This window comes from Dunckerocampus dactyliophorus, chromosome 18 (assembly GCF_027744805.1).
Source record: "Dunckerocampus dactyliophorus isolate RoL2022-P2 chromosome 18, RoL_Ddac_1.1, whole genome shotgun sequence".
Taxonomy (NCBI): Eukaryota; Metazoa; Chordata; class Actinopteri; order Syngnathiformes; family Syngnathidae; genus Dunckerocampus; species Dunckerocampus dactyliophorus.
Window position 1 is genome coordinate 14,433,583 of NC_072836.1, and position 27,152 is coordinate 14,460,734.

Sequence of the window (27,152 nt, forward strand, 5' to 3'; positions counted from 1 at the left end):
GGCGTTTTTTTCAATTCAGAATTTTTTTAAAATGTCATGACTGAATGCAGTGGAAGCCGCTAAGTCGACGGGCCTCGGACTGGCTGACTCACGTCGCGACATCAAAACCAGGTGCTGAACCGATGCACAGAGCGAACACTCTTCCTGCCCCTTTTGGAGACGAGAGACGAGGAAAAACAATCAAGATATGGAGGCCGGCAAAATGTCAACGTTCGTTTTCATTGATCATATGAATTATTTATTTATTTATGATCGCAAGACTTTTTTTCTTTTTTTTTTTCTGAACTAGAAATCTTGTCACATTTTAATCTCTCGAGATCTTGTGACATTCCGAGGAGCAACTGAAACAAATTCCACTGTACCGTGGAACCACTGGAGAGACCGCCAGAAACCGCCATTGTGTCGTCATGCATTTTGCCTTTTCTTTGGAATTTTTGTGCACCGCCAATGAAAGGTCCGCCTTAAAGTGTTAAAGAAGTATAAGAGTACACACTCGAGGTTAGGTTATGTGATGTAAACATTCAAAGCAAGTAGAGTCCCAATACTCGCCTCAGCAAGTTCATGCACGTCGCCACTTGTTATAATAATTCAGGCTTCAGAGTGTTTTGTTGTTTCATGTGTTAGCCCGGTTACCTTGCTTTTTCACTTCTACTGTATGACAAGGAAGAATGCAGAGACCCTGTCCACAAAGCCTGCACATCACTCATTCATTTAGATCAGATTAGATTCCACATAACTTTTTTGATCCCTTGCTTTTGGTTACGTTGACAACCACTTACAATATGTCGACGTCGGTTAGCCGGACCAAGGGGCATCGACATAAACAGGTTCCACCCTACCTGTTTTGACAACACAGAAGGACTTATATATCAAAAACCCCAAAACTGGGCAGCGGCATGCAGGTAAAAACTGTAAATTCAGATTAGGAGTATGCACAAATGGAGGGATGAATCAATTGTTGGTTAATAATGTGGTTGATTTGGTAATGAGTAATGAGGTAAAGTGGACTGTACTAGTTTACAACAACTTAGAAACCAGCAGAGGCGCTGCTCAGAAGTTCAGATCATTCAGAGCGAGAGAGAGCGACTCTCCCATACCACTAAAGAGTCATGTATTAAGAAATAATCTACTGTAATTGTTCATCTTTGCTATAGTCAATAAAGGAAATCGGCAAATCCCATTCCTTGGCCCGTCGGGCACCAGCATGATATATCCCAAAGCTAAGATGATTTCATGCTATTGAAAGAGATCATGAGATCATGCTACAAGATCAACATCTTGTAGCCGAATGTGTGTCCAGGAAAGGCACACATGCATAAACAACAGCAAAAATGGAAATATTCGCATTTTACAAGGATAACGTCAAAACATTCACAGAAAAACGTTAAAAAAGAATAACATTGTAATATTATGAGAAACAGACAAAACAATGAATAACGTTGCCATTTTTGGAAAATTATGATGGAATGTTACAAGATGAAAGTCAAAATGTTAAGGGAATTAAGTCATAATCACGAAAGAAAATTTACAAGAAGAAAATTGAAATAGTTCGAAAATTAAAAAAAAAAACAGTAGAAATGGGGAAAAAAAACAGCTGTAATTTTATGAGAATAAAGTAAAAATATTAAGACAATAAAGTCGTATTTTAACAAGAAAAAATGTTTTTTACAATCATAAACTAGTAATAGGAGGAAAAATAATGTTGTATAGCATAGAGTTGAAATATTAAATAAAACAATGTTATTTTTTAAAAGTCATAACATTATGAGAAACAGCAAAACAAAATAAAGTTATCATTTTTGGAAAATCATGGGACAGGTTATAATATTATAGGAATAACGTCTAAAAATTATGCGTATAAAGTCATAATGCTGCCAAAAGTATGTATTATTTAATTTGTTAAATAAATTATTTAATGTATTATTTAAGAAGGAAGTTGAAATATATTGAACATTTTTTTTAAAATGCAAAAAAAGAGCGACGTTCATAACAGTAATACGCTTTTTCACCTGTATTACAAAGCTGAGATGCCCTTTTTTTCTTGACTATATAGCTTCTTAGCATATCTGTAGGTGTAACTTTACAAAGTATCAAACCCTTGCATTCTTTCATTTTTCAGTATGTGGGCCTCAGTGGAAAAAGTTTGGACACCCCTGCCCTAGGCGGTCCAATACAAATGAGCTTCATTTTGTTTTAACGCAATGCCCCTAATCCCCTGTACTTCCCTTCATGTTCTTCCCCATTTGAATCACGACTCATCCCTCAAACCGTTCCTCGCATCTTTGTCTGCCCATCCTGTTCTACCTGGCGTTTCGGTATTCACCTCTCTTTTCATTCCATCCCGTCTTCCTCTTTAACCTCCTCCTCCTCTCCTATAGCTCTTAGCATCTCTGTTCCAGGGTACATCCCCAGCTACCTGGAGAAGGATGAGCCATGCGTGGTGTGTGGAGACAAGGCGACCGGCTACCACTACCGCTGCATCACATGCGAGGGTTGCAAGGTACGGTACAGGCCAAAGAAATGTTCTTTGAGACAGGATAGTACAGCGGATGAGAGAAGTTCTTAGTTTTTGAGAAGCATCCGTGTGCTTCTAGTATGAGACTTGTTCAACTTGGCTGCAAGCAGTTGTAGAGTGAAGTTTATTTTTTATTTTTTAGGCTATTTGATATCCTCTGAAGGATTGCATTGCGCAGTCAGGAACAAGACTCGGCCCAAATATATTAAAGCGGAACCAGCTCCATACAAATGAAGTCGGCCCAGTTGATCTCAACAACCTGTCTGTCACCCGCGGCCCCGGCGCCGCATGCGAATCTTCAGCCTCCTTGTTGTGGCTTCTTTTGGTTATGACAAAAGAAAAAAAAAGGTTATCTATTAGTGTAATTATTGTCGATATATTATTTTATTATATATTTATATATACTACAAGTATATCTTGGAGTTCAGAATTAAACTATAATATGTATATATATATATATATATATTTTTTTTTTAATCTTTATAATTAGTAAATTAAAATAGCATGCAATCCCCGCAGTAAGCTAACCATGAACACATCAAAAAAATTTGTCCTGTGTTATGAGCAAAGTCATGTCTTACCGCCCCGACATCAGGAAGATCAGCATGGAGCGTCAGGACCACGAGTCACATTAAACAGATGAGAACACTCGCATTTAAAAGGCTGTTATTTTTCAGGAAAAAAAACAAACATTTATTTCAGAACCATCAAGAAACGTTCCTCAATGTATGTTTACTTTTTTTAAAACTGCCAAGCTGCAACTTTGTTTTTTTATTATATTAAAGTGGGCTATGTTTTATTTTAATTTTCCACAAATTAATACGGACAGGACTCAAAAAGGCTTCACTAAGAGGGGGCAAAATGGCTCTTTTGATAGTAAAAGTGGCCAGCCCCAGTTTATGTGGACCAAGACCAGCAAGTCCTGGCCCACCGTGATCTTCTTATCACTAAAAATTGCCCATTTACGCCAACGCCGACGTTCACGATCAACCAAAACACATCTCATTCACCCTAAGACGGTAATAATTTGTAAATGTCCTCTTCTCCTCCGCGTTTGTGCTTTAAAGAGCTAGAGAAGCTGGCTCTGTGGTTTGGTTATCAGCACATCTTAACATCAGCTATACAACCACCATACTGAATTGCACTGGAACCGACTGCGAATGGCTGGAATGATTCTGATTTACAAATGGAAATGTAATGGTGCCGTTTAAAAGTGTAAAATAAGTGGAGATAATACCTGTTCGATACTGCAATGAGTGTTTAATATTGATTTGCTCAGAGCCAAATGCCGCTGTATGACATGGGGAATCAGCTGCTCGGAACACCCGGAGAAAAGCTCTATTTTTTTTCAGGTGACCAATTTTATAGCAGTAATCAGTCAAATGTATTTTACTTTTAGTGCCTCGTGCAAAATCGCCTTCTTGCTCGTTGACAACAGGGACGTTTTTTTGTCCTTCAGCTGTTTGTCAGTTTGACTGTAAGATTAGCCAAAACTAGAGTGCAGGGTTTTTGGATTGGAACTTTTGGATGAATGCATTGTGACTCATGGATGAATCCCATTTCTAACACAGATGCATAACAAAACAGCCAAAGAGATCAAATGACTGTTTCCCGTTTATCTCGTCTGATCGTGTCCCTGTCTTCCATCTCTCCCTCCTTTTTTTGTGCGAACAGGGTTTCTTCCGTCGAACCATCCAGAAGAACCTCCACCCGTCGTACACGTGTAAATATGAAGGCTGCTGCATCATCGACAAGATCACACGCAACCAGTGCCAGCTATGCCGCTTTAAAAAGTGTACCTCTGTGGGCATGGCTATGGACTGTGAGTTCATATAAACCTTCACTTTTTTTGTATCCCCTCCTGATATTTATGTGGGGCTCCACGTATTTTAGATAGATCAAAAATAGGTCACAATGTATAAAAAGATGTGCAAACTTGATCTACTAACATGTCATCTACCCAGCAATACCATTTTTGAGATACTCAAAGGCAGGGGTCGGGAAGCTTTTTGGCTAAGAGAGCCACATATTTTAAAATGTATTTCCGTGAGGGCCATATCATATTTTTTAACACAGAATACAACCAAATGTGTGTATATTTAAGAAAGACCAACAATTTTAGAATATAATAAGTCTCTGAATTTATTCTTCGTAATAATGTTGTTATATTGAAGCTAACCAATCATAAATTCATTACTTTTTACCATGAACACGAGTTCTGGTGCTGCATGGTTTTGTGCCCTACTCCTTATCTTTCTTTTCCTTTTTCGTCAAAAAGATTGTCTCTGCACAATTAGCTAGCTGACTATTCGATTAAAGGAGGGTCGACCCCAATAATAATCAAGTTTTGGTGTCTGACACGAAAAATATGGGAAGGACTGCTAGCATTGCGCTAAAAAATCAAATGCATGTGTTAAAATGCATTAGAATGCATATTTTGAATGCTATTTTTAACATTGTGATTTCTGTACTGTACTTTAAAATGTCAGGAAAATAAATTAAAACAAACACATTTTATGGTGTTAAGACATGTCTGAGGAGCCAGATGCAGTCATCAAAAGAGCCACATCTGGCTCCCGAGTCGTAGGTTCCCTACCCCTGCTCTAAAGGCTGATTTGGAGCCAGTGACAAAAAGGATCCATGCCATATCTCCTATGGAAAAGACTACATTTTCTTGTGTCTGCGGACTATCGCGGTGCTGGTGCTGGTGTTATAACGAGCACCATAGTGTGGATTTCACCTGGATGGCCGTCTTAAGTAATGTGTTAGTAATGATATAAGTACATATAAGTACATTTTTCACATACTCACATGAATATCATAACCTAAGAAATCATAAATATTAGGGATGTTCCAATCAAGGCTTTATGCTGGGGGGGTCACCAACATTTATTTATGTTTTTTCTGAGAGCTACTTTTACAAAATGAAAATGGCCAAGAGCTACTAATTTTTGCAACATTTCTTTTCATAGCCTATTTCAACCCAAACAAAGCAAACATGCTTGTTTTACCAGAACATTGACTGATTGAATGCTGGTGTCCATCACTCACATTCCGTATTTCAGAATGCATTTCTTTCTAGTGTTCTCACGTTATTATCTGAAAATCTGAATGAAAAGCAGGCTTGCAGGCGCCTCGTGTGGTTGTGGGAGGCGCCCTGGTGCCGGTGGGCACCACGTTGGTGACCTCTTGGCTATATGATATGAGAGTAGCCGTAGAATTTTGACAAAAATATATCTGACTTACTTTTTCAAAATCACTGGTGAAACTTAGAGGATCAGGGTCCTTCTTGAAGGAGATTTTGGATACGAGATCAACTTGATTGCGCTCCAACAGGACACCCAGGCAGTCTGACGAATCCAATCACTTTTCGGGCTGTGACGGGAGGTGACGGGCAACTGCGGTTGGCAAGGCTCGTGGCAGCGCGTGGCGGGCCGTGCTTGTGGATATCGGCAGGCGACGCATTCACATGCAGAGCGAATTGTCAACACCAGCTGCTTTTCCTCCTCTGAACTACTTTGATGTTCCCAAACTCCGCATATGACAGCCAATCTAAACCGTGGGAGACTCGTACAATTCGCTCTGGATGTGGGTGTGTCGCTCGCCGGCGTGGCAGGTCGCAGCCGCTCGTCGCCTCCCGTGTGCGTGGTTTGCGGCGCGTTTCACTGCTCGCCTTTCTTTGTCACCTCCCGCACACACGGGCGCTACATTAGCTGCCGCTTGATCGATGGTAACATCGCGAGCCTCGTTAACTCACCACACCCTGGGTGGGAGACGGTTGCTATAGGCTGGACGCTGCAATGGGGGCACAGCTGATCGGCGGATGTGATCGGCGTTATCAAGCAAGTATCGGCATATGCTGATACCGTGCTTCTTCACGGAAATCGGCCGGTACTGATCGGTGGCCGATCGATCGGAGCACCCTTAATAAATCTCATCATTTAATAGGTTGTAGTATAAAACATGTATCTTTACACATGTTCTATTGTAAAACATGTAAATTAAATGACAAAATAGATGTGATGTCTCTGCTGGAGTTACCCAATGTGTTTATTTGCATTTTCCACCAAAGCCTTGTACCAAAGCATTTTTCATTTACAGCCACTCTGCTCTCCCAAACTCTCCATGGTGACGGACAGCGCCACACGCAACATCCTCATTTAAATAGACTGGTCCGCACCACTTTTGCACCTGTTCAAAATTGCACAATTAATCATTGTAGATCACCCGCATCACGTCCGCTAATAGTACAGTATGTGTAATTTTTTTAGTTTGCGCATCCAATTTAGTGGCTACTATTTGGGATCTTAGTAGATCAGGCCAGATGTGGACAAGAATATTAAGACACACTACACTAAGACACATGCGATCATAAGTTTTTAACCTTCAGAACTGAGTGCAGGTTTTTAAAAACTCTGGCTTGAGTGTTTGTGTGTAGAAATGTGCGACATTATCTCCCGTTTTATCCTTTTTTTTATCCTACTTACGGGTCTTTGTTTCATTTCATGCAGCGGTCGGCCCGCATGCGTGTATCTTAAAACACGGCAATTAAAAAAGCGTTTATGTTGTTTCCTGGGCTGATTTTGTGTGTGCGCTGATTTGAAAGATAATGTACACATCTGATATATCAGTATATCGGTGAACAGAGGCGTTATCGTGCATGACCAAGTCTGCCGTGGTTGCTTTTCAGGCTTCTGTGTTTTCAACTCGTGTGTATGGAAATTTTATTAACGCTGAAGCGGGCGAAATGTGCGTTTTTGAAAATATCCGCGTTTGTGTGGACACAGCCTAACGTTGTGTGCCAACGCTCCATGGGCTAATTGGAATACTGTGCCTGTGAACACACATAAAAACGGCCACATCAGTTTGTCACATCGATTGCTTCTTTGTACAGTGTACAGTTAAACATAAATTTGAACACCTGGGCTTCTCTTTCGACATATTTTGTGCAGCAGCAGTTGTAGCAGTCAGTTGATAAATGAGCACAGGGCTTTTATGTAGCTTTTCTACTGGAATTAATCACAAAGCACTGTATAATATTGATCATTGACGTATACTTACAAATATTAGATAGAATGGAACCTGTTTAAGTCCCTCTGATGTCGACAACCCGTCTAAGTCATGAAGTCATGTGTTTTTACGAAAAAGCGTCCACTTAAGCTGACGTCCCCCAACATTGGGCCACTTTTGCCAATATAAAAATTTAGACCCAAAGGGGTCGTTTCTATGAAAGATTGTTCTGTTCATGTTGACTTGTGTTGTATTGTTAACTCCGTTATCGCTAAGTCGCATGTGCGCCAATGTTGTGATTTTATTTTTTTTACTTCAGCACAAACCCATTCACTTGTGCCCGCTTATCGTACCGTAACTACTCCACTTTCTTTTCAATTTCAAAAGCTGTAAGCCAACTCGTATGTGAAATTGATCAGTCCATGAAATGATCATCATGCTCGCTGGCAGAAATACAACATGACACCAAACAACGTGAACATTAAAGGGCATGCGGAGCAGATCAATGGTCAATGATAGTTAATTCACGACAAATGGTATTGTCACTCGCTATTTTCTCCTCCGTGATCTCACAATGAATGTCGTCTGTGCTCACGATGTGCGAGGCGGAGCGAGGCAAATTAAAGGAAATCAAGGCTAATGTGTGGCGGCCTTGGATTCTCATGATAAAATAACCCACCCACTATAGATTTATTGTTGTCATTGTACTGCTCAGAAAGCTACACAAGATTTTTTTTGGTTCTAAGTTTTTACCAGCACAGGATTCTATCGCAAATTCAGTCATTTTATTCCGAGGGCTGGCTGGAAAGCGCTGGCTCACCATTTCATGTTCCATGCCCTACTTGCTGCGGTTTATTTATGTACCTATTTACATGATTGCACCCGCCGCGTATCAATAAGAGAAGGGAGCAATGTTACGCGACTTGTTGTGAGACATTTTGCTTTTTTTGGAATTTTTATTCTGGAAGGAAACATAACAGACATAATAAATGATTCAATAGGTTTGAAAGCACCCTAAAACGGACTTTAAAGCGTGTACAGGGACTCACCGATAATGAACAATAATGTAATGTAATGTAATGTAGTCGTGTTGTAGCCTTTCACAGCACACAACTATGGCGTGTTCAAGTGCCCAGAATCCATCCATCCATCCATTTTCTATACCGCTTCTCCTCTTTAGGGCCGCGGGGGCATGCTGGAGCCTATCCCAGCTGACTTCAGGCGACAGGCGGGGTACACCCTGGACTGGTCGCCAGCCAATCGCAGGACACATATAGACAAACAACCATTAACACTCACATTCATACTATGGACAATTTAGAGTCGCCAATTAACCTCACATGCATGTTTTTGGAATGTGGGGGGAAACCGGAGTACCCGGAGAAAACCCACGCACACACGGGGAGAACATGCAAACAGGGCCCAGAACAAAATGCGAAATCTTAACGCTTGATGAAAAAACATTATCAGTGAAGCATAAACATATAAACATATAAAAATTGTGAGCTTTCTAACAGTGGTACATGTATGCTGTATATTTTACCTGTATTGTCACGTATTTCTACATTTTTAAAAATGTATAAATACATATAATGTTTTTTTTTTTTTAAACGTCTTTTTTTCTGATTTTTTTTTTTTTTTTTTTTTTTTTTTTGACCAACATTTGCAGTGAGAGAGAATTGTGAGTCTTGAATGTGCTGGGATCCACTGTATTTTAGTCTGGAGCGTGAGGTCCACACCTACAGTAGTACAGATCGAGATTGATGACGCTCGCTTGTTGACATTTGCATTTAAGTCAAAGTTTTTTTTGTTTTTTTTTATGTTGAGACTCTTGAGCTGTTCTTGAAATGTACTCTTCACAATGCACACAGCAAAACCAAACTATCAAAACTACCTTAACCCGGAAATGGGAGACTTTCCCGCACAAGCACACCCTGACTGTTGTGTTTTCTTGTGACCTATCAGTGGTATTGGACGACTCAAAGCGTGTGGCCAAGCGTCGTCTCATCGAGGAGAACCGTGAGAAAAGAAAAAGGGAGGAGCTGGTGCGAACGCTGCAGGTGAGACCAGAGCCGAACACCACGGAGTGGGAGTTGATCAGGATGGCAACGGAAGCCCACCGAAACACCAACGCGCAGGGTTCCAGCTGGAAGCAGAAGCGCAAGTTTCTGGTAAGGCTGGAAAGATTTGTAAAAATTAAGTGCTGTCAGTAAGTGCTGATTTATTTATACTAGTCTGTAAATTATTTTTTCATAATGCAGTAGTCTTCAAAAGCAATCACTTTTAGTAGGAAAGCAATTTAAATTGAATTCATGAAGTGTAACAGTTGAAGATGGAAGTTGTGTGTTTTTGGGTCATTCCCAACCCGCATAATTCTTTCTCGTGTACAATCTTCATGCTAGTTCTTGTTCATGTGGACTATTAATAGTCAACAGCAGTTCATTTGGCTATAACATCAATAATTATTTCTTATATGAAGTATTCCTACACAGCACATTTTCTTACATAATGATAAGGTCTGTTTCACAGTTCAACTAGTCAATATCCTGCATTATTTACATTTAAATATGCTCACTGGTAGTGTAGCGGTACATGCTGAATTGGTGCATGTCATGGTACATATAACGCCCCAACACGCATCCATTGGAGCTTTCCAGTGCTGGTCGGATAAATGGTTACATAGGAAGGGTATCCGGTGTAAAAACTAATCATGCCAGTGATACACTGTGGAGACCTTATGGGAGAAAGCAAAAGACAACGACCACCCCACTTCCATTTAAATATGGCTCTTGAAAGACCCACAAAACCAACTGTTGTACTTCTTCTATCATCAATTTAGACTAAAGAACAATGATTCTGCACTGTAGACGCTGCAGCACCACTGATGGCAATGGACAAAACCACACTTAAAATCTCAAACATGTTTAAAAATAGCTCACTACGCCAAGGGCTTACATTGAATCATTGAGGGTAACGTTGCTCACATGACGTTTATTTCCAGTCAGATGACATTGGTCAGGGAAAGCTGGTGCCTGCATCGGAAGGAGATAAGGTGGACCTGGAAGCCTTCAGTGAGTTCACCAAGATCATGACACCCGCCATCACACGTGTGGTGGACTTTGCCAAGAAACTGCCCATGTTCTCAGAGGTAGGTTGCATGTCATTTTTTGGGATGTATGTTTTTGTTTCATAAACAAACTAGAGAATGTCAAGTTGACAGTGCTATCTGCGTCAAATAATGTTCATGACGACAAAAGGTGTACAGTAGATTCTGCTTTTCGTGGGGCTTACATTCCGGAACCACCATCAAATGACGAAAAACCACAAGTAATTTTGACACACGTATACAGACACGCACCTGCCGAACATTGATGTTCTCCTCCAGTTCTGGATCAACATTTGCAATATGAGTGGGTACAGTAATCCCTTGTTTATCGTAGTTAATCGGTTCCAGGCCCAACGATGATAAGTAGACAGAAAAGCTGTTTGTGATTTTCTAAATATTAGAGCCCTTTAGATTACATCGCACCCATATAGTCACCTTTAGACTCATATTACTCAATATAGTTGAGAGTAGAACCAGAGAAAATAAGCCATTTAAGACATACAGTGGTGTGAAAAAGTGTTTGCCCCCTTCCTGATTTCTTTTTTTTTTTTTTTTGCTTGTTTGTCACACTTCAATGTTTCAGATGATCAAACAAATTTAAATATTAGTCAATGACAACACAACTGAACACAAAATGTAGTTCTTGAATGAAACCTTTTATTATTAAGGGAGAAAAAAATCCAAACCTGCATGGCCCTGTGTGATAAAGTGATTGCCCCCCCCCCCTCTTGTTAAAACATAATTTAACTTAGATTAATTGAGATTTATCAGTCTAGAAAAGGTTATAAGGCCATTTCCGAATCTTTGGGACTCCAGCGAACCACAGTGAGAGCCATTATCCACAAATGGCAAAAACATGGAACAGTGGTGAACCTTCCCAGGAGTGGCCGGCCAACCAAAATTACCCCAACAGCGCAGCAACGACTCATCGAAGAGGTCATATTAACATATGTAAAATAAGACTGTATTGTAATCATTAATTAGATTCAGCTCCAGAACCTTCTCCTTTTCTCTTCAAATGCCATTGTTCACTTGCAACACGTTGAAGCCCCACACACTTATTAGACACACAAATGTGTTGGTACTCACCACTAATGAATGGTAATTTAAGATGACTGATGACTGACGAAGCTCATATTAAACAGCCAAACAAACTTTTGCAGCTCAGCCCTTTTTCACTTCCATGGTGACGGTTTTCATTTTCTTTGGTGGACTGCCACTAGGGAGAGATAATGAAGTGAAAAAAGTAAACTAATAAGCAATGTTCTTCTTCCTCAGTGTCGCTGCACAGGCACATACTGTATTCTTGTTCTCGAGCAAGTCTCATGTTTACGGGCTGAAATTAAGTTTTTATTTAATTTATAGCTGTGCATCCTAAACCAAGGACCACCTGTATCTATCTGTCCGTCAACCAATTTCTTATCTTTTAACTAGAAACAAGAGGTGCTATAGCAGGGGTGTCAAACAATAATAGCTCATCATCACAACAAATAATCATAAATATAATAGTATTGTCAAATATTTAGCAGCTAGGTAGGTTAACAGTGAACCAAATGAGTATATTTGCTGAATGGTGAAGTAAAAAAGTGTTATTATGACCTGAATGTTGGTGAAATACTGCAAAGGTTCTCTTTGGGATGACACTGCATTCTTATTTCGTACTTCCCAGCTTCCGTGTGAAGACCAGATCATCTTGTTGAAGGGGTGCTGCATGGAGATCATGTCGCTACGTGCCGCCGTCCGCTACGATCCGGAAAGCGAGACGCTGACGCTGAGTGGCGAGATGGCCGTAAAACGTGAGCAGCTGAAGAACGGGGGTCTGGGTGTGGTGTCGGACGCCATCTTTGATTTAGGCAAGAGCCTGGCCCAGTTTAACCTCGACGACTCGGAGGTGGCGTTGATGCAGGCCGTCCTACTCATGAGCTCGGGTGAGGAAAATGTTTGCTCTTAATATGTGGTGGCGAGCAGGGAATTAATTCTTGAAGCCTGAGATAGAAGGAAAATGCTGCAGGCAAGCTCAGACCCCTGATCAATAGTTCGCAGAGTTCAGTATAAATACGGCAACAAAAAGTCTCATTCAACTGATGAACCTCGTGTTGTTGGAACAAGGAGCTGTGTATCTTTCTACTTCAGGGGGAAATTCCATTTTCTACACTGTTATGCATTCAGATGTTTATCTCACCGTATGGATTTGTTCTCTGCCTCCAGCACTGTTGTGCTTCCTTTTATAGATGTGATTATGTTCTCAGCCATCACACCCCCAACAGAAAGCCGAGGTTTTGATTGATTCACATCACATTCACATTCTGACCATTACGTTAATTAAGTTCAGTCACATCGGTGGATCGGCGCTTAATGAGTTGGCTGACATAAGGAAGGCACGCTGGATAACTTCTCGTCGGGGAAGTGTGCTTGTGAGCTTCCCAGCGTGCCTGAAATAAATCTAAATATAAGTTAGTATAAAATAGTATTAGACTGTAAAATAGACTGTTTCAATGCAGTATTATCATTGTGATCACTATCATAGTTCATCATTTCATTACTACTATTATGTGTGACTGTTTCAATGCAATATTGTCATTGTGATCACTGTCATAGTTCATCATTTCATGACTGCTATTATGTGTGATTGTCATTGACAGCTTTGTCATTGTGGTTGTTGATGTTGTTTTGTCCTTATGTCCTTGTTTGTCTTTGTGGTTGTCACGGACATTTATTTGCTGATGTTGTCCTGCATGTTTCTGTTGTTCCATCACAATTGTTGTTGTTGCTGCTGTTGTCCTTGTCTCTTGTCTCTCTTTTTTTTTTTTTTTTTTTTTGTTCCTTTTCTCTTCTTCTCTGTCCCCTCCTGCTCCGGTCCGGTCGCTCCAAATTTGCTTTATAACAAGCATCAAAGTCAAATAAATTTTGTATGACAGGGGAAGTGTATATCACACTACTCCCTGGCAGAGTAAATCTGTTGAGCACTTGACGGCATTTAGATCTACAATTCTATCTGCTTTGAAGGCTGGACAGGACAGGGGGGAAAAAAAAAAAAAAAGTATAAAATAGTATTGTTTTTTATGTATATTATTAGCCTGTAAGCGTCTATTTCAATGCCTGCATAGTCCGTGTGCTACAGTTACACTGTTGTTATTTTTGGTGCACCGTGAGTGGGTTCGGCATTTGGGTTGATAAGCTCCTGTTGGTTTGTGATGTATAAGTAAGGGTGTGAAGATGAAGCAGATGCATGTAAAGAACACATCCTGAAGCAAGTTGAAGTACTTCTGTGCAACTCAAGCTTTCCCATTGTGTGGTAAATGAGATGGGTTATCTACTAATAAACAGCCTAATTATGGAGATTATAAGCACAAAATATCTTGATTCACAAATTTGTGCGGTCGTGAATGCTGGAAATGTGAAGGGGATCCACTGTAGTTACGAAACAGTGGTGTTAAAAAGCAAACCCCTTCTTGAGTTCTTATTTTTTGCATGTTTGTCACACTTAAATGTTGCAGATCATCAAGAAAATGTAAATCAATGTCAACACAACTGAACACAAAATGTAGTTTTTAAATGAAACTTTTTATTATTAAGGGGAAAAAAATCCAAACCGACATGGCCCCGTGTGAAAAAGTGATTGCCACTCCTGTTAAAACATAACTTAACTGAGATTAAGATCTGGAAATGGTTATAAAGCCATTTCCAAAGCTTTGGGACTCCAGCAAACCACAGTGAGAGCCATTATCGACAAATGGCGAAAACATGGAACAGTGGTGAACCTTCCCAGGAGTGGCCGGCCAACCAAAATTACCCCAAGAGTGCAGCGACGACTCATCCAAGAAGTCACAAAAGACCCCACAACAAATTCCAAAGAACTGCAGACCTCACTTGCCTCAGTTAAGGTCAGTGCTCATGACTCCACCATAAGAAAGACACTGGGCAAAAACGGCCTGCATGGCAGAGTTCCAAGACGAAAACCACTGCTGAACAAAAAGAACATTAAGGCTTGTCTCAATTTTGCCAGAAAACATCATGATGAACCCCAAGACCTTTGGGAAAATACTCTGTGGTCTGATGAGACAAAAGTTGAACTTTTTGGAAGGTGTGTGTCCCATTACATCTAGCGTAACACCACATTTCAGAAAAAGAGCAGCATACCAACAGTAATATATGGTGGTGGTAGTGTGATGGTCTGGGGCTGTTTTGCAGCTTCAGGACTTGAAAGACTTGCTGTGATAAATGGAGCCATGAATTCTGCTGTCGATCAAAAAATCTTGAAAGAGAATGTCCGGCCATCAGTTCGCGACCTTGAGCTAAAACCAACTTGGACAATGATCCAAAACAAACCAGCAAGTCCACCTCTGAATGGCTGAAGAAAAAACAAATGAAGACTTTGGAGTGGCCTAGTCAATTGAGATGCTGTGGCATGACCTTAAAAAGGGGGTTCATGCTGGAAAACCCTCCAATGTGGCTGAATTACAACAATTCTGCAAAGATGAGTGAGCCAAAATTCCTCCACAGCGCTGTAAGAGACTCATTGCAAGTTATCAAAAATGCTTGATTGCAGTTGTTGCTGCTAAGGGTGGCCCAACCACTTATTAGGTTTAGGGGGCAATCACTTTTTCACACAGGGCCATGTAGGTTTGGATTTTTTTTCTCCCTTAACAATAAAACATTTCATTTAAAAACTGCATTTTGTGTTCAGTTGTGTTGTCATTGACTAATATTTAAATTTGTTTGATGATCTGAAACATTTCAGTGTGACAAACGTGCCAAAAATTAAGAAATCAGGAAGGGGGCAATCGCATTTTCACAGCACAGTCGATGATGTCTCATCTTATAGCCACCATTGTACTTGCTTCTTTAAACAAGCACATTGTTGAAATGAAACTGAAACGTACTACTATCTATTTTTCCACCCAAGATCGCACAGGGCTGACGAATGTGGAGAAGATCGAGCAGTGCCAAGAGGCTTACCTTCTGGCGTTCGAGCACTACATCAACTACCGCAAGCACAACATTCCTCACTTCTGGCCCAAGCTGCTGATGAAGGTAACAGACCTGCGCATGATCGGAGCGTGCCACGCCAGCCGCTTCCTCCACATGAAGGTGGAGTGTCCCAACGAACTGTTTCCCCCGCTCTTCTTGGAGGTCTTCGAGGACCAGGACGTGTGACCGGAAAACACCGGCAATCCCCCTTGACACTGAAAAACCTGAACATAGGTGGAGGGGATGGGAAAGAAGCGGGAGGAAGCAAATTATTTTTTCGTCTTTCATGGGAACATGCCCTGTGAACATTTTTCAGGGGGCTTGGGGGGTAACACACCCACCACCTACCACCAGCACTCGACATCACAAGCGAAAAAAACAATGTGGATACTTAGTCTTGTCACTTTAAAAGATACAGTACAGTTATTTAAACCACATACACTCAAGTCCAACTATATGCAGACACACACACAGACACACACACACACACACACACACGCCTCCCACAAATGTAGTTTCCTCTGCGTCCTGATCATCATCTCAGACAATCCCACTCCACATGCTTCTTTGCACCTTCCGTATCTGCAGTGGTGCCCTCTACGGTTCCGCCCGGAGCTATGACAGTGTTCGTCAACCTACCTCCCCTCACATACTGACCTCTCAATGTATCTCACACACACACACACACACACACACACACACACACACACACGGGAAACATCAACACATGCACTTTTACCTCATAGCTAGTAAAATACAGTGTCTTATTTATTGGTGGTTTACTGAGAAAACACACAGCCATGTAGTCCGCAGTTGTACCTCTCTAGTAGTGACGGTGGGAACACTTATAATAGTATAGTGTAATATAACAGTACAGTAGGTCTGATGTCAGCGTTTCTATTGTATGATGATGATGTCCAATAAACAGAGGCTTAATATTTTCTATTCATAATCAGTGACGGCTGGTGGAAGGAACGTAGTTTTGAACGTAGACCTGTAGACTACATCACAACCACTGCAAGTAAACATCCCTGTCATATATTTAAAAAAAAAATACACAACTCCTTTTGCAAATCAATACTTTATTTCTATATGAGCTGTAAATACAGTAATAATAAAAAAAAATGTTTATTTATTGAGATGCCTGTATCTTATTTGGGTGTTGACGGGGAAGCTAACTGGAAAGGCTAAGTGGAATTAGTAATTTAAGTGTTAGCTGTTAGGGGTGGACGATACTGCAAATTAAGTAAGTACGGGGGCCAGTATTGACGATACCAATATCAAAAAAATAAAAAAATACATATAAATAAAAAATAATTAAATAAATTACTCGTAAATTATAATAAACCATGCATTAATTAATAAATTAATTATTTGTATCAGAATTGAACAATATATGAATACAACAATATCAACAAAATATTACAATTATTCCCTTTAGGATTGCAACTATCGATTGTTTTCTTAGTCGATTAATCTGAAGCTCATTGTTTAGATTAATCGAGTAATTGGTCAGGCTTTAACTGGACCAAATCAACGTGAACCAAACACAGTCAGTGTTTTGGTCTGCAATATATCAGAAAAGAGCCAAAAATGTTGACCACTGTTTTAGATAATAGGATAGTGATGATGAAAAACATAATAGGCCTGCTTTCATGGATAACTAAGGAAATGAAAAACTATTTACATTTGAGCAGCTGAAATGGCAGGATATTTACACATTTAAATACAAAAAAAACGATTAATCGATGACCAAATTAATTGTTGATTAATTGGATAATTGATTACTCATCGATTAATTGTTGCAGCTCTAATTCCCTTTTATTACATACAACTGTTTGAGCAAAATAAAGTCAGTAGTGCCAAATAAACAAACAAAAGCAAAAACTACTATTGGTTTTCATTTGATTTTTGTCCTTTTTGCCCCCAAAGTCCTCCTGTGTCCGAGAACGTATTCCCTGAGTTTAGAAACAATATAACAACATCAAAGTATAACACTATCAACAATATAACAAAATGAACACAACAAAAAACACACATTTGTGATCATAAATGTAGAATACAACTGAAAAATATCAATCTCATCATGCTATTATCAATCCAATCCCATGGATATTTGGATCGAAGTGCCCACCCCCATTAGCTAGCTGCAAATCTGCATGGGAAAATAATTAGCTGTCTGCTCATAAAGCCTTTTTTTCTCAAGCATTTCCCTTATACAACAGTCCATTACGAGTTACATAAAGTGAAACAGGCTCCAATAAAGAATTTAGTGCTCGCTCCCTGTTCAGTGTATGCAGCCAGAGAATCAGGCCAACGTTGGGATGTGGTTATACTTTGCTAGCAAAACAAAGCCCGCTTGCTCACATGTGCAGGAGACCCTTCTGCCCCCTCTTCAGCTGTAACTTGTAATTGGAGCTACAGAAAAAAAAAAAAAAGGTTTTGATCGCATTCCTAGGGTTGCAATTTGAGCTTGTAAGCTGATGAGACGTGCCCTGGCAGTGATACTGTGTCTATTTCTTTTCATTTTCCCATCAATTATTATAGTTCGGTGGCTCAGGAATGTTGGTACCACGCACTCTCTTAGCCAGCCGTCCCTGATTATATTAAATGAAAGGTCATGATTAGAGATTAACCCATACCTGTCAAGCCTCCAGTTTTCCCCGCGAGACTCCCGTATTTTGCCCTTCTTAAAATACCTTTCCGTATTTTAACTTTCATAAAAAAGAAAGTTGTCTCCGGTACTGCCGGCGCAGCACAGCTTCCGGTCCGCTCAGCCACACTTGGGCAGCATCGGCGTAATACAACCTGTAGCCGGTACTGTTAGGCCTTCAAACTAAAAGCCCGCCAGTAAAATAACATGGTTACACAAAAGTGGGCAGTCGGGTTGTTACACATTTTGATTAAAAGACTGTAATTTCCCTTATTTTCCAGAAAATGTACCTTATTTTCAAATGCAAGTGTTGACAGGTATGCCCCCCGCCACAGTGACAACACTTTTTCTTTTTTGTGTTAGGTGAAGAACCATATATTTTCCTCAGGAGTTCCACACCAAAGGACAGTGAATGTCATTAACTAATACTGTGCAAAATAAACAAGACATTGCAGTTGTCTTCAAAACTGCACGTGAATGCTGAGAGATGCCGGCCTGACGCTCGCTTTTATATCACAGCATACCATAGCAATCCACACATACCATGCAAGCACCGTCCCTTAGCAGAACCTTTGCAGACATACAGCACCGCAAGTATTTTTGCCCTTCTTCCCTGACGCCCTCCTGTTTTAATAGTTTGCCATATTTTACCTTCCTCTGCAACACTCAGGCATTTGAAAATAAGGGATATTTTTGATAATTAGGGAGATATTCCAGAAAATTCAGGAAATACTGGGCTTTCCACCAGATTTTCCACCAGCAAGGTGGAAGGAAAATGTTTGCTGCTTTAGATGCACAAACATTTTCTGCCCCTTCAGAAAGCCCAGAATTGCCCTCATTTTCCAAAAAAAATATGTCCCTCACTTTCCCTTATTTTGCAGAATATTTCCTGTGTTTTTAAATGTTGACATTGGCAGACATGCCATGAGCTCTACTGACCTTTATTCACACACTTTTTTTTTTTTTTTAAAGATGCACAATAGCAATAGTCTTATTGCTTGTCTCAACACGTTTTTCATTAGATTTTACTTTACGCGTCCCCAAAAGAAAAGCCATGCATTTCTGACACAGAATAGCATTCGTGTGTAATGTGTCTCTCAGCATTCACGCTCTAATAATGTCACCTATAGCTTACAAACGTAAAAACACAGAGGTTGAACACTGACGGAGGCTGCGTACATAGGGGATTCCACTAGTGGAACATTTGTGTGACGTGAAAAAAATCTTACTTCAAGACATAGAGAAGTACTTATATCTCTGACATATACCTCCTGTCTTAGCTGCATCTCGCACATACACAAATGTATCACACACACGCTTGTTTTTTTTTGTTTTTTGTTTTAAACATATTTATTTAAGACCTTGGTTGCGATTGCATTGCTAACAGCCACTGTGCTGCGCCATCACACCCGCCTCCCCTGCCTGCCTACATTCTCATCGGACTACAATACCACTGATACACACCACGACATGACCCTGCCCCTCCCCCGTCAAGTCCTAATGGGTGGGGGATTATGTCGCTTACCTCGTGGCATGTACCTGTTTCAAGTACCTGCTGAAAAACGGACCGATTCTACCTCACCTCTCATGTTGGTACAGCTGCCCTTTCATCTGCAACACAGTGACGCGCATGTTTAAAACGTACGACGGAAACGTGTCGGCAGCTCTGTCGAGACGGGCCATGGATCAACAGGTGAACGCGAGTTCATTTTCGTGGGACCAACAGTTACCGTTTTTCTTTCAGAATTTGATGTAAGACTGCGGGCCCCTTTCACACCGCCTCTCAGTGTGCATCTGGTGTGATCCGATTAGTGATGGTTAGCTTGATGGTTAGCTTGACTCGTCTCTAGTGGCCGCTGATGACAGGGGTGCCCAAACTTCTTTCACTGAGGGTCGCATGAAATATGAAAGGATGCGGGGCCACTTTGATAATCTTCAAATTTGTGTTTGCTATATATGCAATCTAAGTTGGGGGGTGTTCCTTTGTTTTTTTTTTAAGGAACTTTTTTTTTTATAGAATTCTACCAAATTCACAAGTAATCATTCTTACTATAGTCGCTTATTTTGCAATTTTATCAAAACTATTTTTGAATATCACAAAATATCAAATTTGTTTTTAACATGGCAAATGTTTCTTTTCAGTGTGGCCCTAATCATCCTCCATAATGTTCTGACGAAGACTACATTTCATGTTATTTAAAAAACAAACAAAAAAAACCTCCCAGGCTAGACTTTGGACACCCTTGCCATCTCAAGACCCTGCTCTGTTTGCAAATGCTTTCACAACAATGCCACACAGCAAATTAACCTTCTGATTTGTTCGAGAGAGTGAAGCCACGCCGTACGTTTATGCAAATGAGCATCATTGGAATCGGTGGTTGGATTAAAGGACACCAGACACATTGATGGCACGTCTGAATCGGGCCCCTTTTGACCTTACATGGTGCCGATTGAACCTCATGTCTGAGGTATTATGACAGCAAAAAATGGGACTCCGGCAGGAGCCATTTTGGCCTGATTGGATGGAGCCAACAGACTATGGCGGTGGGGATTCAATAAACGGCGAGCCGGCAGTCTTTGCCTCTGGATTCATCCGAGCCAAGAGGGAGGAAACAGCACTTGGCGTCATGTGACTCAGAAATGGACCCTGTTTTCTTCCCTTTCCCCCTGCTGTCGTCAGCAGAAACGGACGTTAAGCCATTCGCCGTTGGAAAAAAAAAAAAAAAAGCGACTGTCCTCTCCCTAAAATGTACACTTCGATTTCAACGTCGCTGAAATAAGCTCCACTGATCACCATCCACAAATAACAATCAGGTTTTTTTATGTTGCACTAAAACTACAATGGATGTAATAACCCTAAACACTTTCTTTTCTTCTGTCCAGTCACTTTTTTTTTTTCTTCTTTGCTTGAAACGGTCTTGATTAGGGTTGCACAAATCCAAATCCAGTACAGTATTGGGAACTTTGTGAGAATTAATGGGAATAGTCCTAAATGAGCAGAAACCATCTTGGCAACCAGGGGTTTATATATACATGGTCATGGTAATGGTTTAGTTTATCCACATGACACTGAAGTACAGTAGATACGAATGGCTGGTGGTTCCGCAACTAATTGAGATGCCCACAAAATGTCTATTTTTGACACACAGCTCGCCCCTCCTTCCTTCAGAAGTTAAATTTCACACTTCACGTGCCTCACGGCAACTAGCGTGCACCCAAGCACCGTCGATCAAAGCGCGAAATCTCAATGCTTGACGAAAAAGCATTAACAGTAAAGCATAAAGACATGTGAAGCAGTATATGTAAGCTGTGCATTTTTATCTGCATCATCACGTATCTCTAAATTATTCATGACTAGGAGTGCTCCGATCGACCGGCCACGGATAAAAAAAAATAAAAAATCACGTGACCGATAAATGCCTTTCAAGGCCGATCACAAAAGCCGATCACCTGTGGCTTGTACTATTGCAGCGTGCAGCCTGTAGCGAGCCTCTCCATCTCCCGACCACTTTCCCTCACACTGGGCAGGCGTGCCAAGGCCAAAACAATCATGTCCGCCGTGTGAGGCTTACCTGTCCTTTGTGCGAGCAATATCAAATTTGCACCGTTCAAAACATGCCACGAAAACTATCTCGCCGGGGTGGCACGTTAAAAAGCTTTCGTTTTGTGCGGCATTTGGGAGGCGGGCACTTGGCGGGGTGTGATGAGTTTTCGAGACTTGCGATGTGATCATCCGTCACCCGTATGTGCCACAGCAGTCGGCGGTCTAAGGCAGATAGCCCGAAAAGTGGTTGGATTCGTCGGATTGGATAGCCGGCCTTCGTCGGCCTCTCGCATCTAAAGTCTCGGCGTCTCATCCTCTGTAAGTCCAGGGATACAGTATGTTCTCTTGAAACAGTAAGTCAAATATGTTTTTGTCTAAATGAAGGTGATGATTTTATGGTTCCCTTTTTCATATCATATAGTCAATAGTAAATTTTAAAATGTACACTCAATCCATGTGATTGGCATCGGACGATTTCACTCATGGATGATCGGTATCGGAATGGGCAGCATAAAACCCTGATCAGAGTGCCCCTAATCCTCTCAGCAATTACCGATAGTTTGTTCGCTTTCTGTGTTTAACACATACTAGGTTACCATTTTTTACTAGTAAATAGCCTATTGTATGAAAAAATGTAATCAAATTTCCCAAATTAAAAAAATAAAAATAAAAATTCCGTTCCATAAAAAAAAAAACATTAGAGAAATTAAAATTTAAAAAATGCTTTGGGAAAATGAATATACAGGTGCATCTCAATACATTTAAATACATTGGAAAAGTTAATTTATTTCTGTAGTTCATTTCGAAAAGTATAGATTTAATACAGAGTGAAATATTTCAAGAATGTGTTTTCTTAGTTTCTTGATGATTTTGATGATTATAATTTACAGCTAATGAAAACCCCAAATTCAGTATCTCTTAAAAATGAGAAAAAACGGAAAAAACTCCTACTACTGCTGCAAAAACATCCTGAGCCTTTAAGTGGTTTCTTGGTGTGAACTGAACTACGGAACTCGAGTATCTTACAAAACAACAATCCATTTAATTCCCATTAATTATCATCAATTCCAGTGGAAAGTATCCCAATGAATATTTCCGAAATATCCTTATCCGACTGGATGTTTCCACCTCTTTGCAACACTAATCATGACCATATTGTGAAATATACGTCACTGCTACAGTACACACACACACACACACACACACACACATTGTGTGTAAACTTAACATGGGGCTGGTTTCACAAAGATACTGTCTATTTCCGGATGAAGTGAGAGCTTTGTTTCCATGGTTGCAAGTCCTGGCATCCTCCAAATCTGTGCCACCTACCATTGATTATACTTTGCCAAGATGAAAATTCATCCACATTCTTTCATGGTAAGAAAAAATATAGAACAGTCATTCTGAGGTGTGACAATGAAATGTCAATGAAAGTCTATCTTTGGGAAAGCAGCCCCTGACAGCGATACAGCCTTTAAGTGCTACTGCTCTTTGTTACTTGTCGACATTGCAGGGTATTTAAATAGAACTGTAAGCACTGATTAAACAGTCACACACACACACACATGCACACACACACACACATATGCACGCACAGCAATAGGATGATCAAGCAGTGCAGGTTCACAGTTGGCATCTCCAGGCCTTCTGTGATCTCACCTTCACTGTGAATGAAAGCAGGGCAAACACACACACGCATACCAAATACACACTTTATTTATGCTATCAGTGGCTGACCTACTCAAATCACGTCATCGTGTCCAAGCAGTCATGTAGCACACCTGCATTAGTGAGCTCGCACTCGCGTTGATGGAGTCAAAACACCAAATCACCAAAATGACCTTCATATTGCCCCGTTTTTCTAAACTCAGGATCTCGTCCCTGAGCGCGCAGAGCACATATTGTGTTCCAGTTTAAGGACTACACACAAATGAGGTTCGGCATCATGATTTGAGCTGGCAGCCATTCTCAGTGGTTATCTTTCCCGAAAACTATCACCAGCACCAGAAAAACGCACTGCCTTCAGCCATGATTACGTGCACCAGCATAGCAGAGACAGAGACAGACTAACAGTAACAATCCATGTACTGTGCCAGCTACTGCAACGCCATGTTCAAATACTGGGGACAACCGTATACTATGTTGGGGGTGATTATGTTGCATTCAAGGTAACTTGGAAGTCGGAAATATCACTTAACCTTCTTGAGGAATAATACTGTCGTTTTTAAATAAACGGAAGAGAATTGAAACACGCCAATCTCATCATGCTGTGTGGATCGATCCGCCCATAAAGACATCCGTCCTTCAAATAAGCACCCGGTACTCTCTGGTTCTCCAGTTTTGGTAAATGGTCAAAACTCATACAGCCAAAAAGTTTACGGTATATAGTCTCTTGGTGACGTTTTTTTCCGACTTCCGGGTATTCTTAAGGGCAGCATTAGCCTGATAGAAGGTTTGGGACATATTGAACCTATGCTGACAAGCAAGGCTGTAAAAAAAGAAATCATCACATGGACTACATTTCAGGAACTTGTTCATTTGGACACTGACCCCTTCTGGTATAAGCAGAATAAACCTGTTGCATGTGTTTGAGCATGGTCTTAGTTGTAGTACCAAGACAATTTAGCCTGTTCTTAGGGAAATTCCATCCTCTGCATCACTTTCCTTACTTCTTAATGCAAATTAAATTCGTGTTTTTCCCACCCCCTGTTACCACTGAACTTTCCCTCCTGTCTGTCTGTCTGTCTGTCTGACACTTTAAATACTAGTTACATTTTACCTCATGTTTACAATAACTTAAACTGTGAACTTGTCGCTAGGCTATAAGAGAACACTTTACATTCATGCGCCTGCTTAAAAACAAATGATACTTACCCAGGGAAAACATCTGTTAATCGGCGTCCTCCCTGTCCTTGCCACATCTGTCCTGATCTCTTGCAATGTCAAACCTCTCCCTGTCTTTTCTATTTATGTCGTCCCCTGCCACCACTCCAGCACCCTCAAAGACATCTGCCCCAACTCATACAAGCACTGTTTGGTGGAGAAAGATGACAATCCTCTACAGGAGTATGTCCACTTGTGGAATGTAATATAATTGTAATTGTACCACACTCATGTTGTTGCTGAATTGGATGTTGCTAGTATGGTTCTACTAAATATGCTTGGCAGGGTGCATTTGCAAAAGTAAGTTAAAGCCAGGATTGAGTGGCATACTGCCACTGAGATATTTTTAATATGTATAAAAAAAAAGAAGAAAAAAACCTTGAGCAGTGTATTGTAAGCCATTTTTCTTTCCTTTGTCTTTAATGTGCATCGGGTTTTCTTGGAAGAGATGGTGGGTCTATTTGTGTTTATGCTTTATTAGATTTGACGGATCATCGGTGCAAATGCAGTCATCTAATTCAGTGTTCAGTTGAATTGCATGAAAAGAAGCAGCGTAATTTCACACTGGAGAACCAATATTTGACAAATAACTCAAGTGTCCCTTACGGATAACATGTAGTTCAGGGGTCATCAACATTTTTCCTTGTGATAGCTACTTTTACAAAATGAAAATGGCCAAGAGCTACTCATTTTTGTAACATTTATTTTCAGAGCTTATTTTAAACCCAAACAAAGCGAATATGCTTGTTTTACCAGAACATGAACAAAATGCTGGTGTCCACAACTCACATTTTGTATTTCAAAATGCATTTCTTTCTACTGTTCTTTCATTATTAACTGAAAACCTGAATGAAAAGCAGGCTTGCGGGCACCTCATGTGGTCGTGGGGGGCTACCTGGTGCCCGCGGGCACCACGTAGGTGACCCCTGATGTAGTTCATAACAAACTACTTCATCACTATTTATTATCAGGCCTTCAGGCTATTATCGTTCGTAAAAATAGAAATATTTTTTTGAAATATATCTTTCAATTCTTTCTTAAACTCGACATGTTCTTTCAAAGCAGATATTTCAAGTCACCTGTTAGGTAAGCTAATCTTAAAACTATTAACATCCACACGGGCGGTCCTCGTTTTGCAATGCACTGCCATAAATGAATCATTCTGTACAAAAAGAAAAAGAGTTGGAAGAATACATAGTCAGGCTGCGCTGCACTGAGGAAGGACAGTGTCACTTTTTGGCTTCACTTTTTGCCCTTCATTGTGCCTCCCAAGTGTAAGGCATACTCTTCTGATGCAGTGCATCAAAGAAAAGGAAAGTCATCATCGTCAAAATAAAGATGGTATCCTCCTATGAAATGAACGGTGATAACTACGCAGCATAGTCATCTCATTATTGACACTTCCTCCTCACAATAAGCCTAATAAGCCGTAATCCTCCTTTGCAACGCCCCTTCTACAAGGTGTATCAAAAAAAAGTAGACTCTCCAAAACGTAGCCACTTAAGTTACAATTGAATATTAGAAAACTCCTTTTTAACGCTGTCCTTGTCTTGCAGGCCTTCCCACCTTCTTAAAATATGGCCCCAGGCTAGTCTGGAAGAATAACCTCCGATTCTCCACCCAGATCTCCATGACCCCTCTAGTATTCATTAGCATTCAATCATCTTTACCCTTAATGACGGTTGCGACAGTCGAGCAGCTGGGACCCAATGGGCGGACAATATTGGTGAACATGTCTTCATTTTCACTCCCCTGGTGATAGCTTTCCTTTTCCTTAGCACACTGCAGCTTGAGAGACATAATGAAGTGTCAAAAGTTAACTAATAAGCAATGTTACACACACTGCATTTTGTGCTGTGACTAGTTCTCAAGCGAGTCCGTCTTTACGGATAAAAAAAATACATTTCGTCACCATGAAACGTAACCGGGAGCGCCGAAAACCGAGGACCACCTGTGCTAAGCTGGTACTACTCCTCCAAAAGGTCACAACTTCATTTTACACTGTTTTTAGCTATGCTTTTATCAATTTCCTGGTCCGGCTGGTCAAACAGGAAGTGAGCGACGCGGCTTGTCGTGCTCATTTGAGCCTTTGCTCTTCAAAAAAAATCCAAAATAAATGATGCTTTGAGGCTTTAGATTGCTTTACATTCATTATTTAACCAAGGTCCATACTTTGATGTAAAAAAAAAAAAATCTACATTATCTCAATGTCGTGAGAAGAATATTGCTGTTTGTGGATTTTTAAAAATGTCAAAGTGAAATTTACTGTAAAACGTAAAACATCACACTGCTTTGCGCTCGAGTGTCAGCATACGCAAAGTTAATTGTGGTTATATGACTGTTTAGTGCCTGCTCCGGAAAACTCCAGAAATGTAACCGAGACTAGGAAAAAAAAAGTTGTGAATTGGCTGTGAATCATGTAGCATCTGTTCACGATTGTTAGATAGCATTGTGACAAAGTTGTGGCTCT

The 27,152-nt window shown here is 40.5% G+C and overlaps 1 protein-coding gene across 6 annotated transcripts in view; it reads left to right on the plus strand.

Moving 5' to 3' along the window:
- Window positions 1-26,954, plus strand: part of LOC129170999 (thyroid hormone receptor alpha) — a 106,444-nt gene extending 79,490 nt beyond the window's left edge. For 3 of the 6 annotated variants that reach the window (XM_054759248.1, XM_054759251.1, XM_054759249.1), the window contains 6 exons: window positions 2,379-2,500; window positions 4,190-4,337; window positions 9,491-9,696; window positions 10,527-10,673; window positions 12,301-12,559; window positions 15,538-26,954. In XM_054759248.1, coding sequence (XP_054615223.1) covers window positions 2,379-2,500; window positions 4,190-4,337; window positions 9,491-9,696; window positions 10,527-10,673; window positions 12,301-12,559; window positions 15,538-15,788 — 1,133 coding nt within the window. In that variant the 3' untranslated portion in view covers window positions 15,789-26,954. The remainder of the gene's footprint in view (window positions 1-2,378; window positions 2,501-4,189; window positions 4,338-9,490; window positions 9,697-10,526; window positions 10,674-12,300; window positions 12,560-15,537) is intronic. The other 3 variants (XM_054759250.1, XM_054759254.1, XM_054759253.1) reach the window with 1 other exon arrangement.
- The last annotated feature ends 198 nt before the right edge of the window (window positions 26,955-27,152 follow it).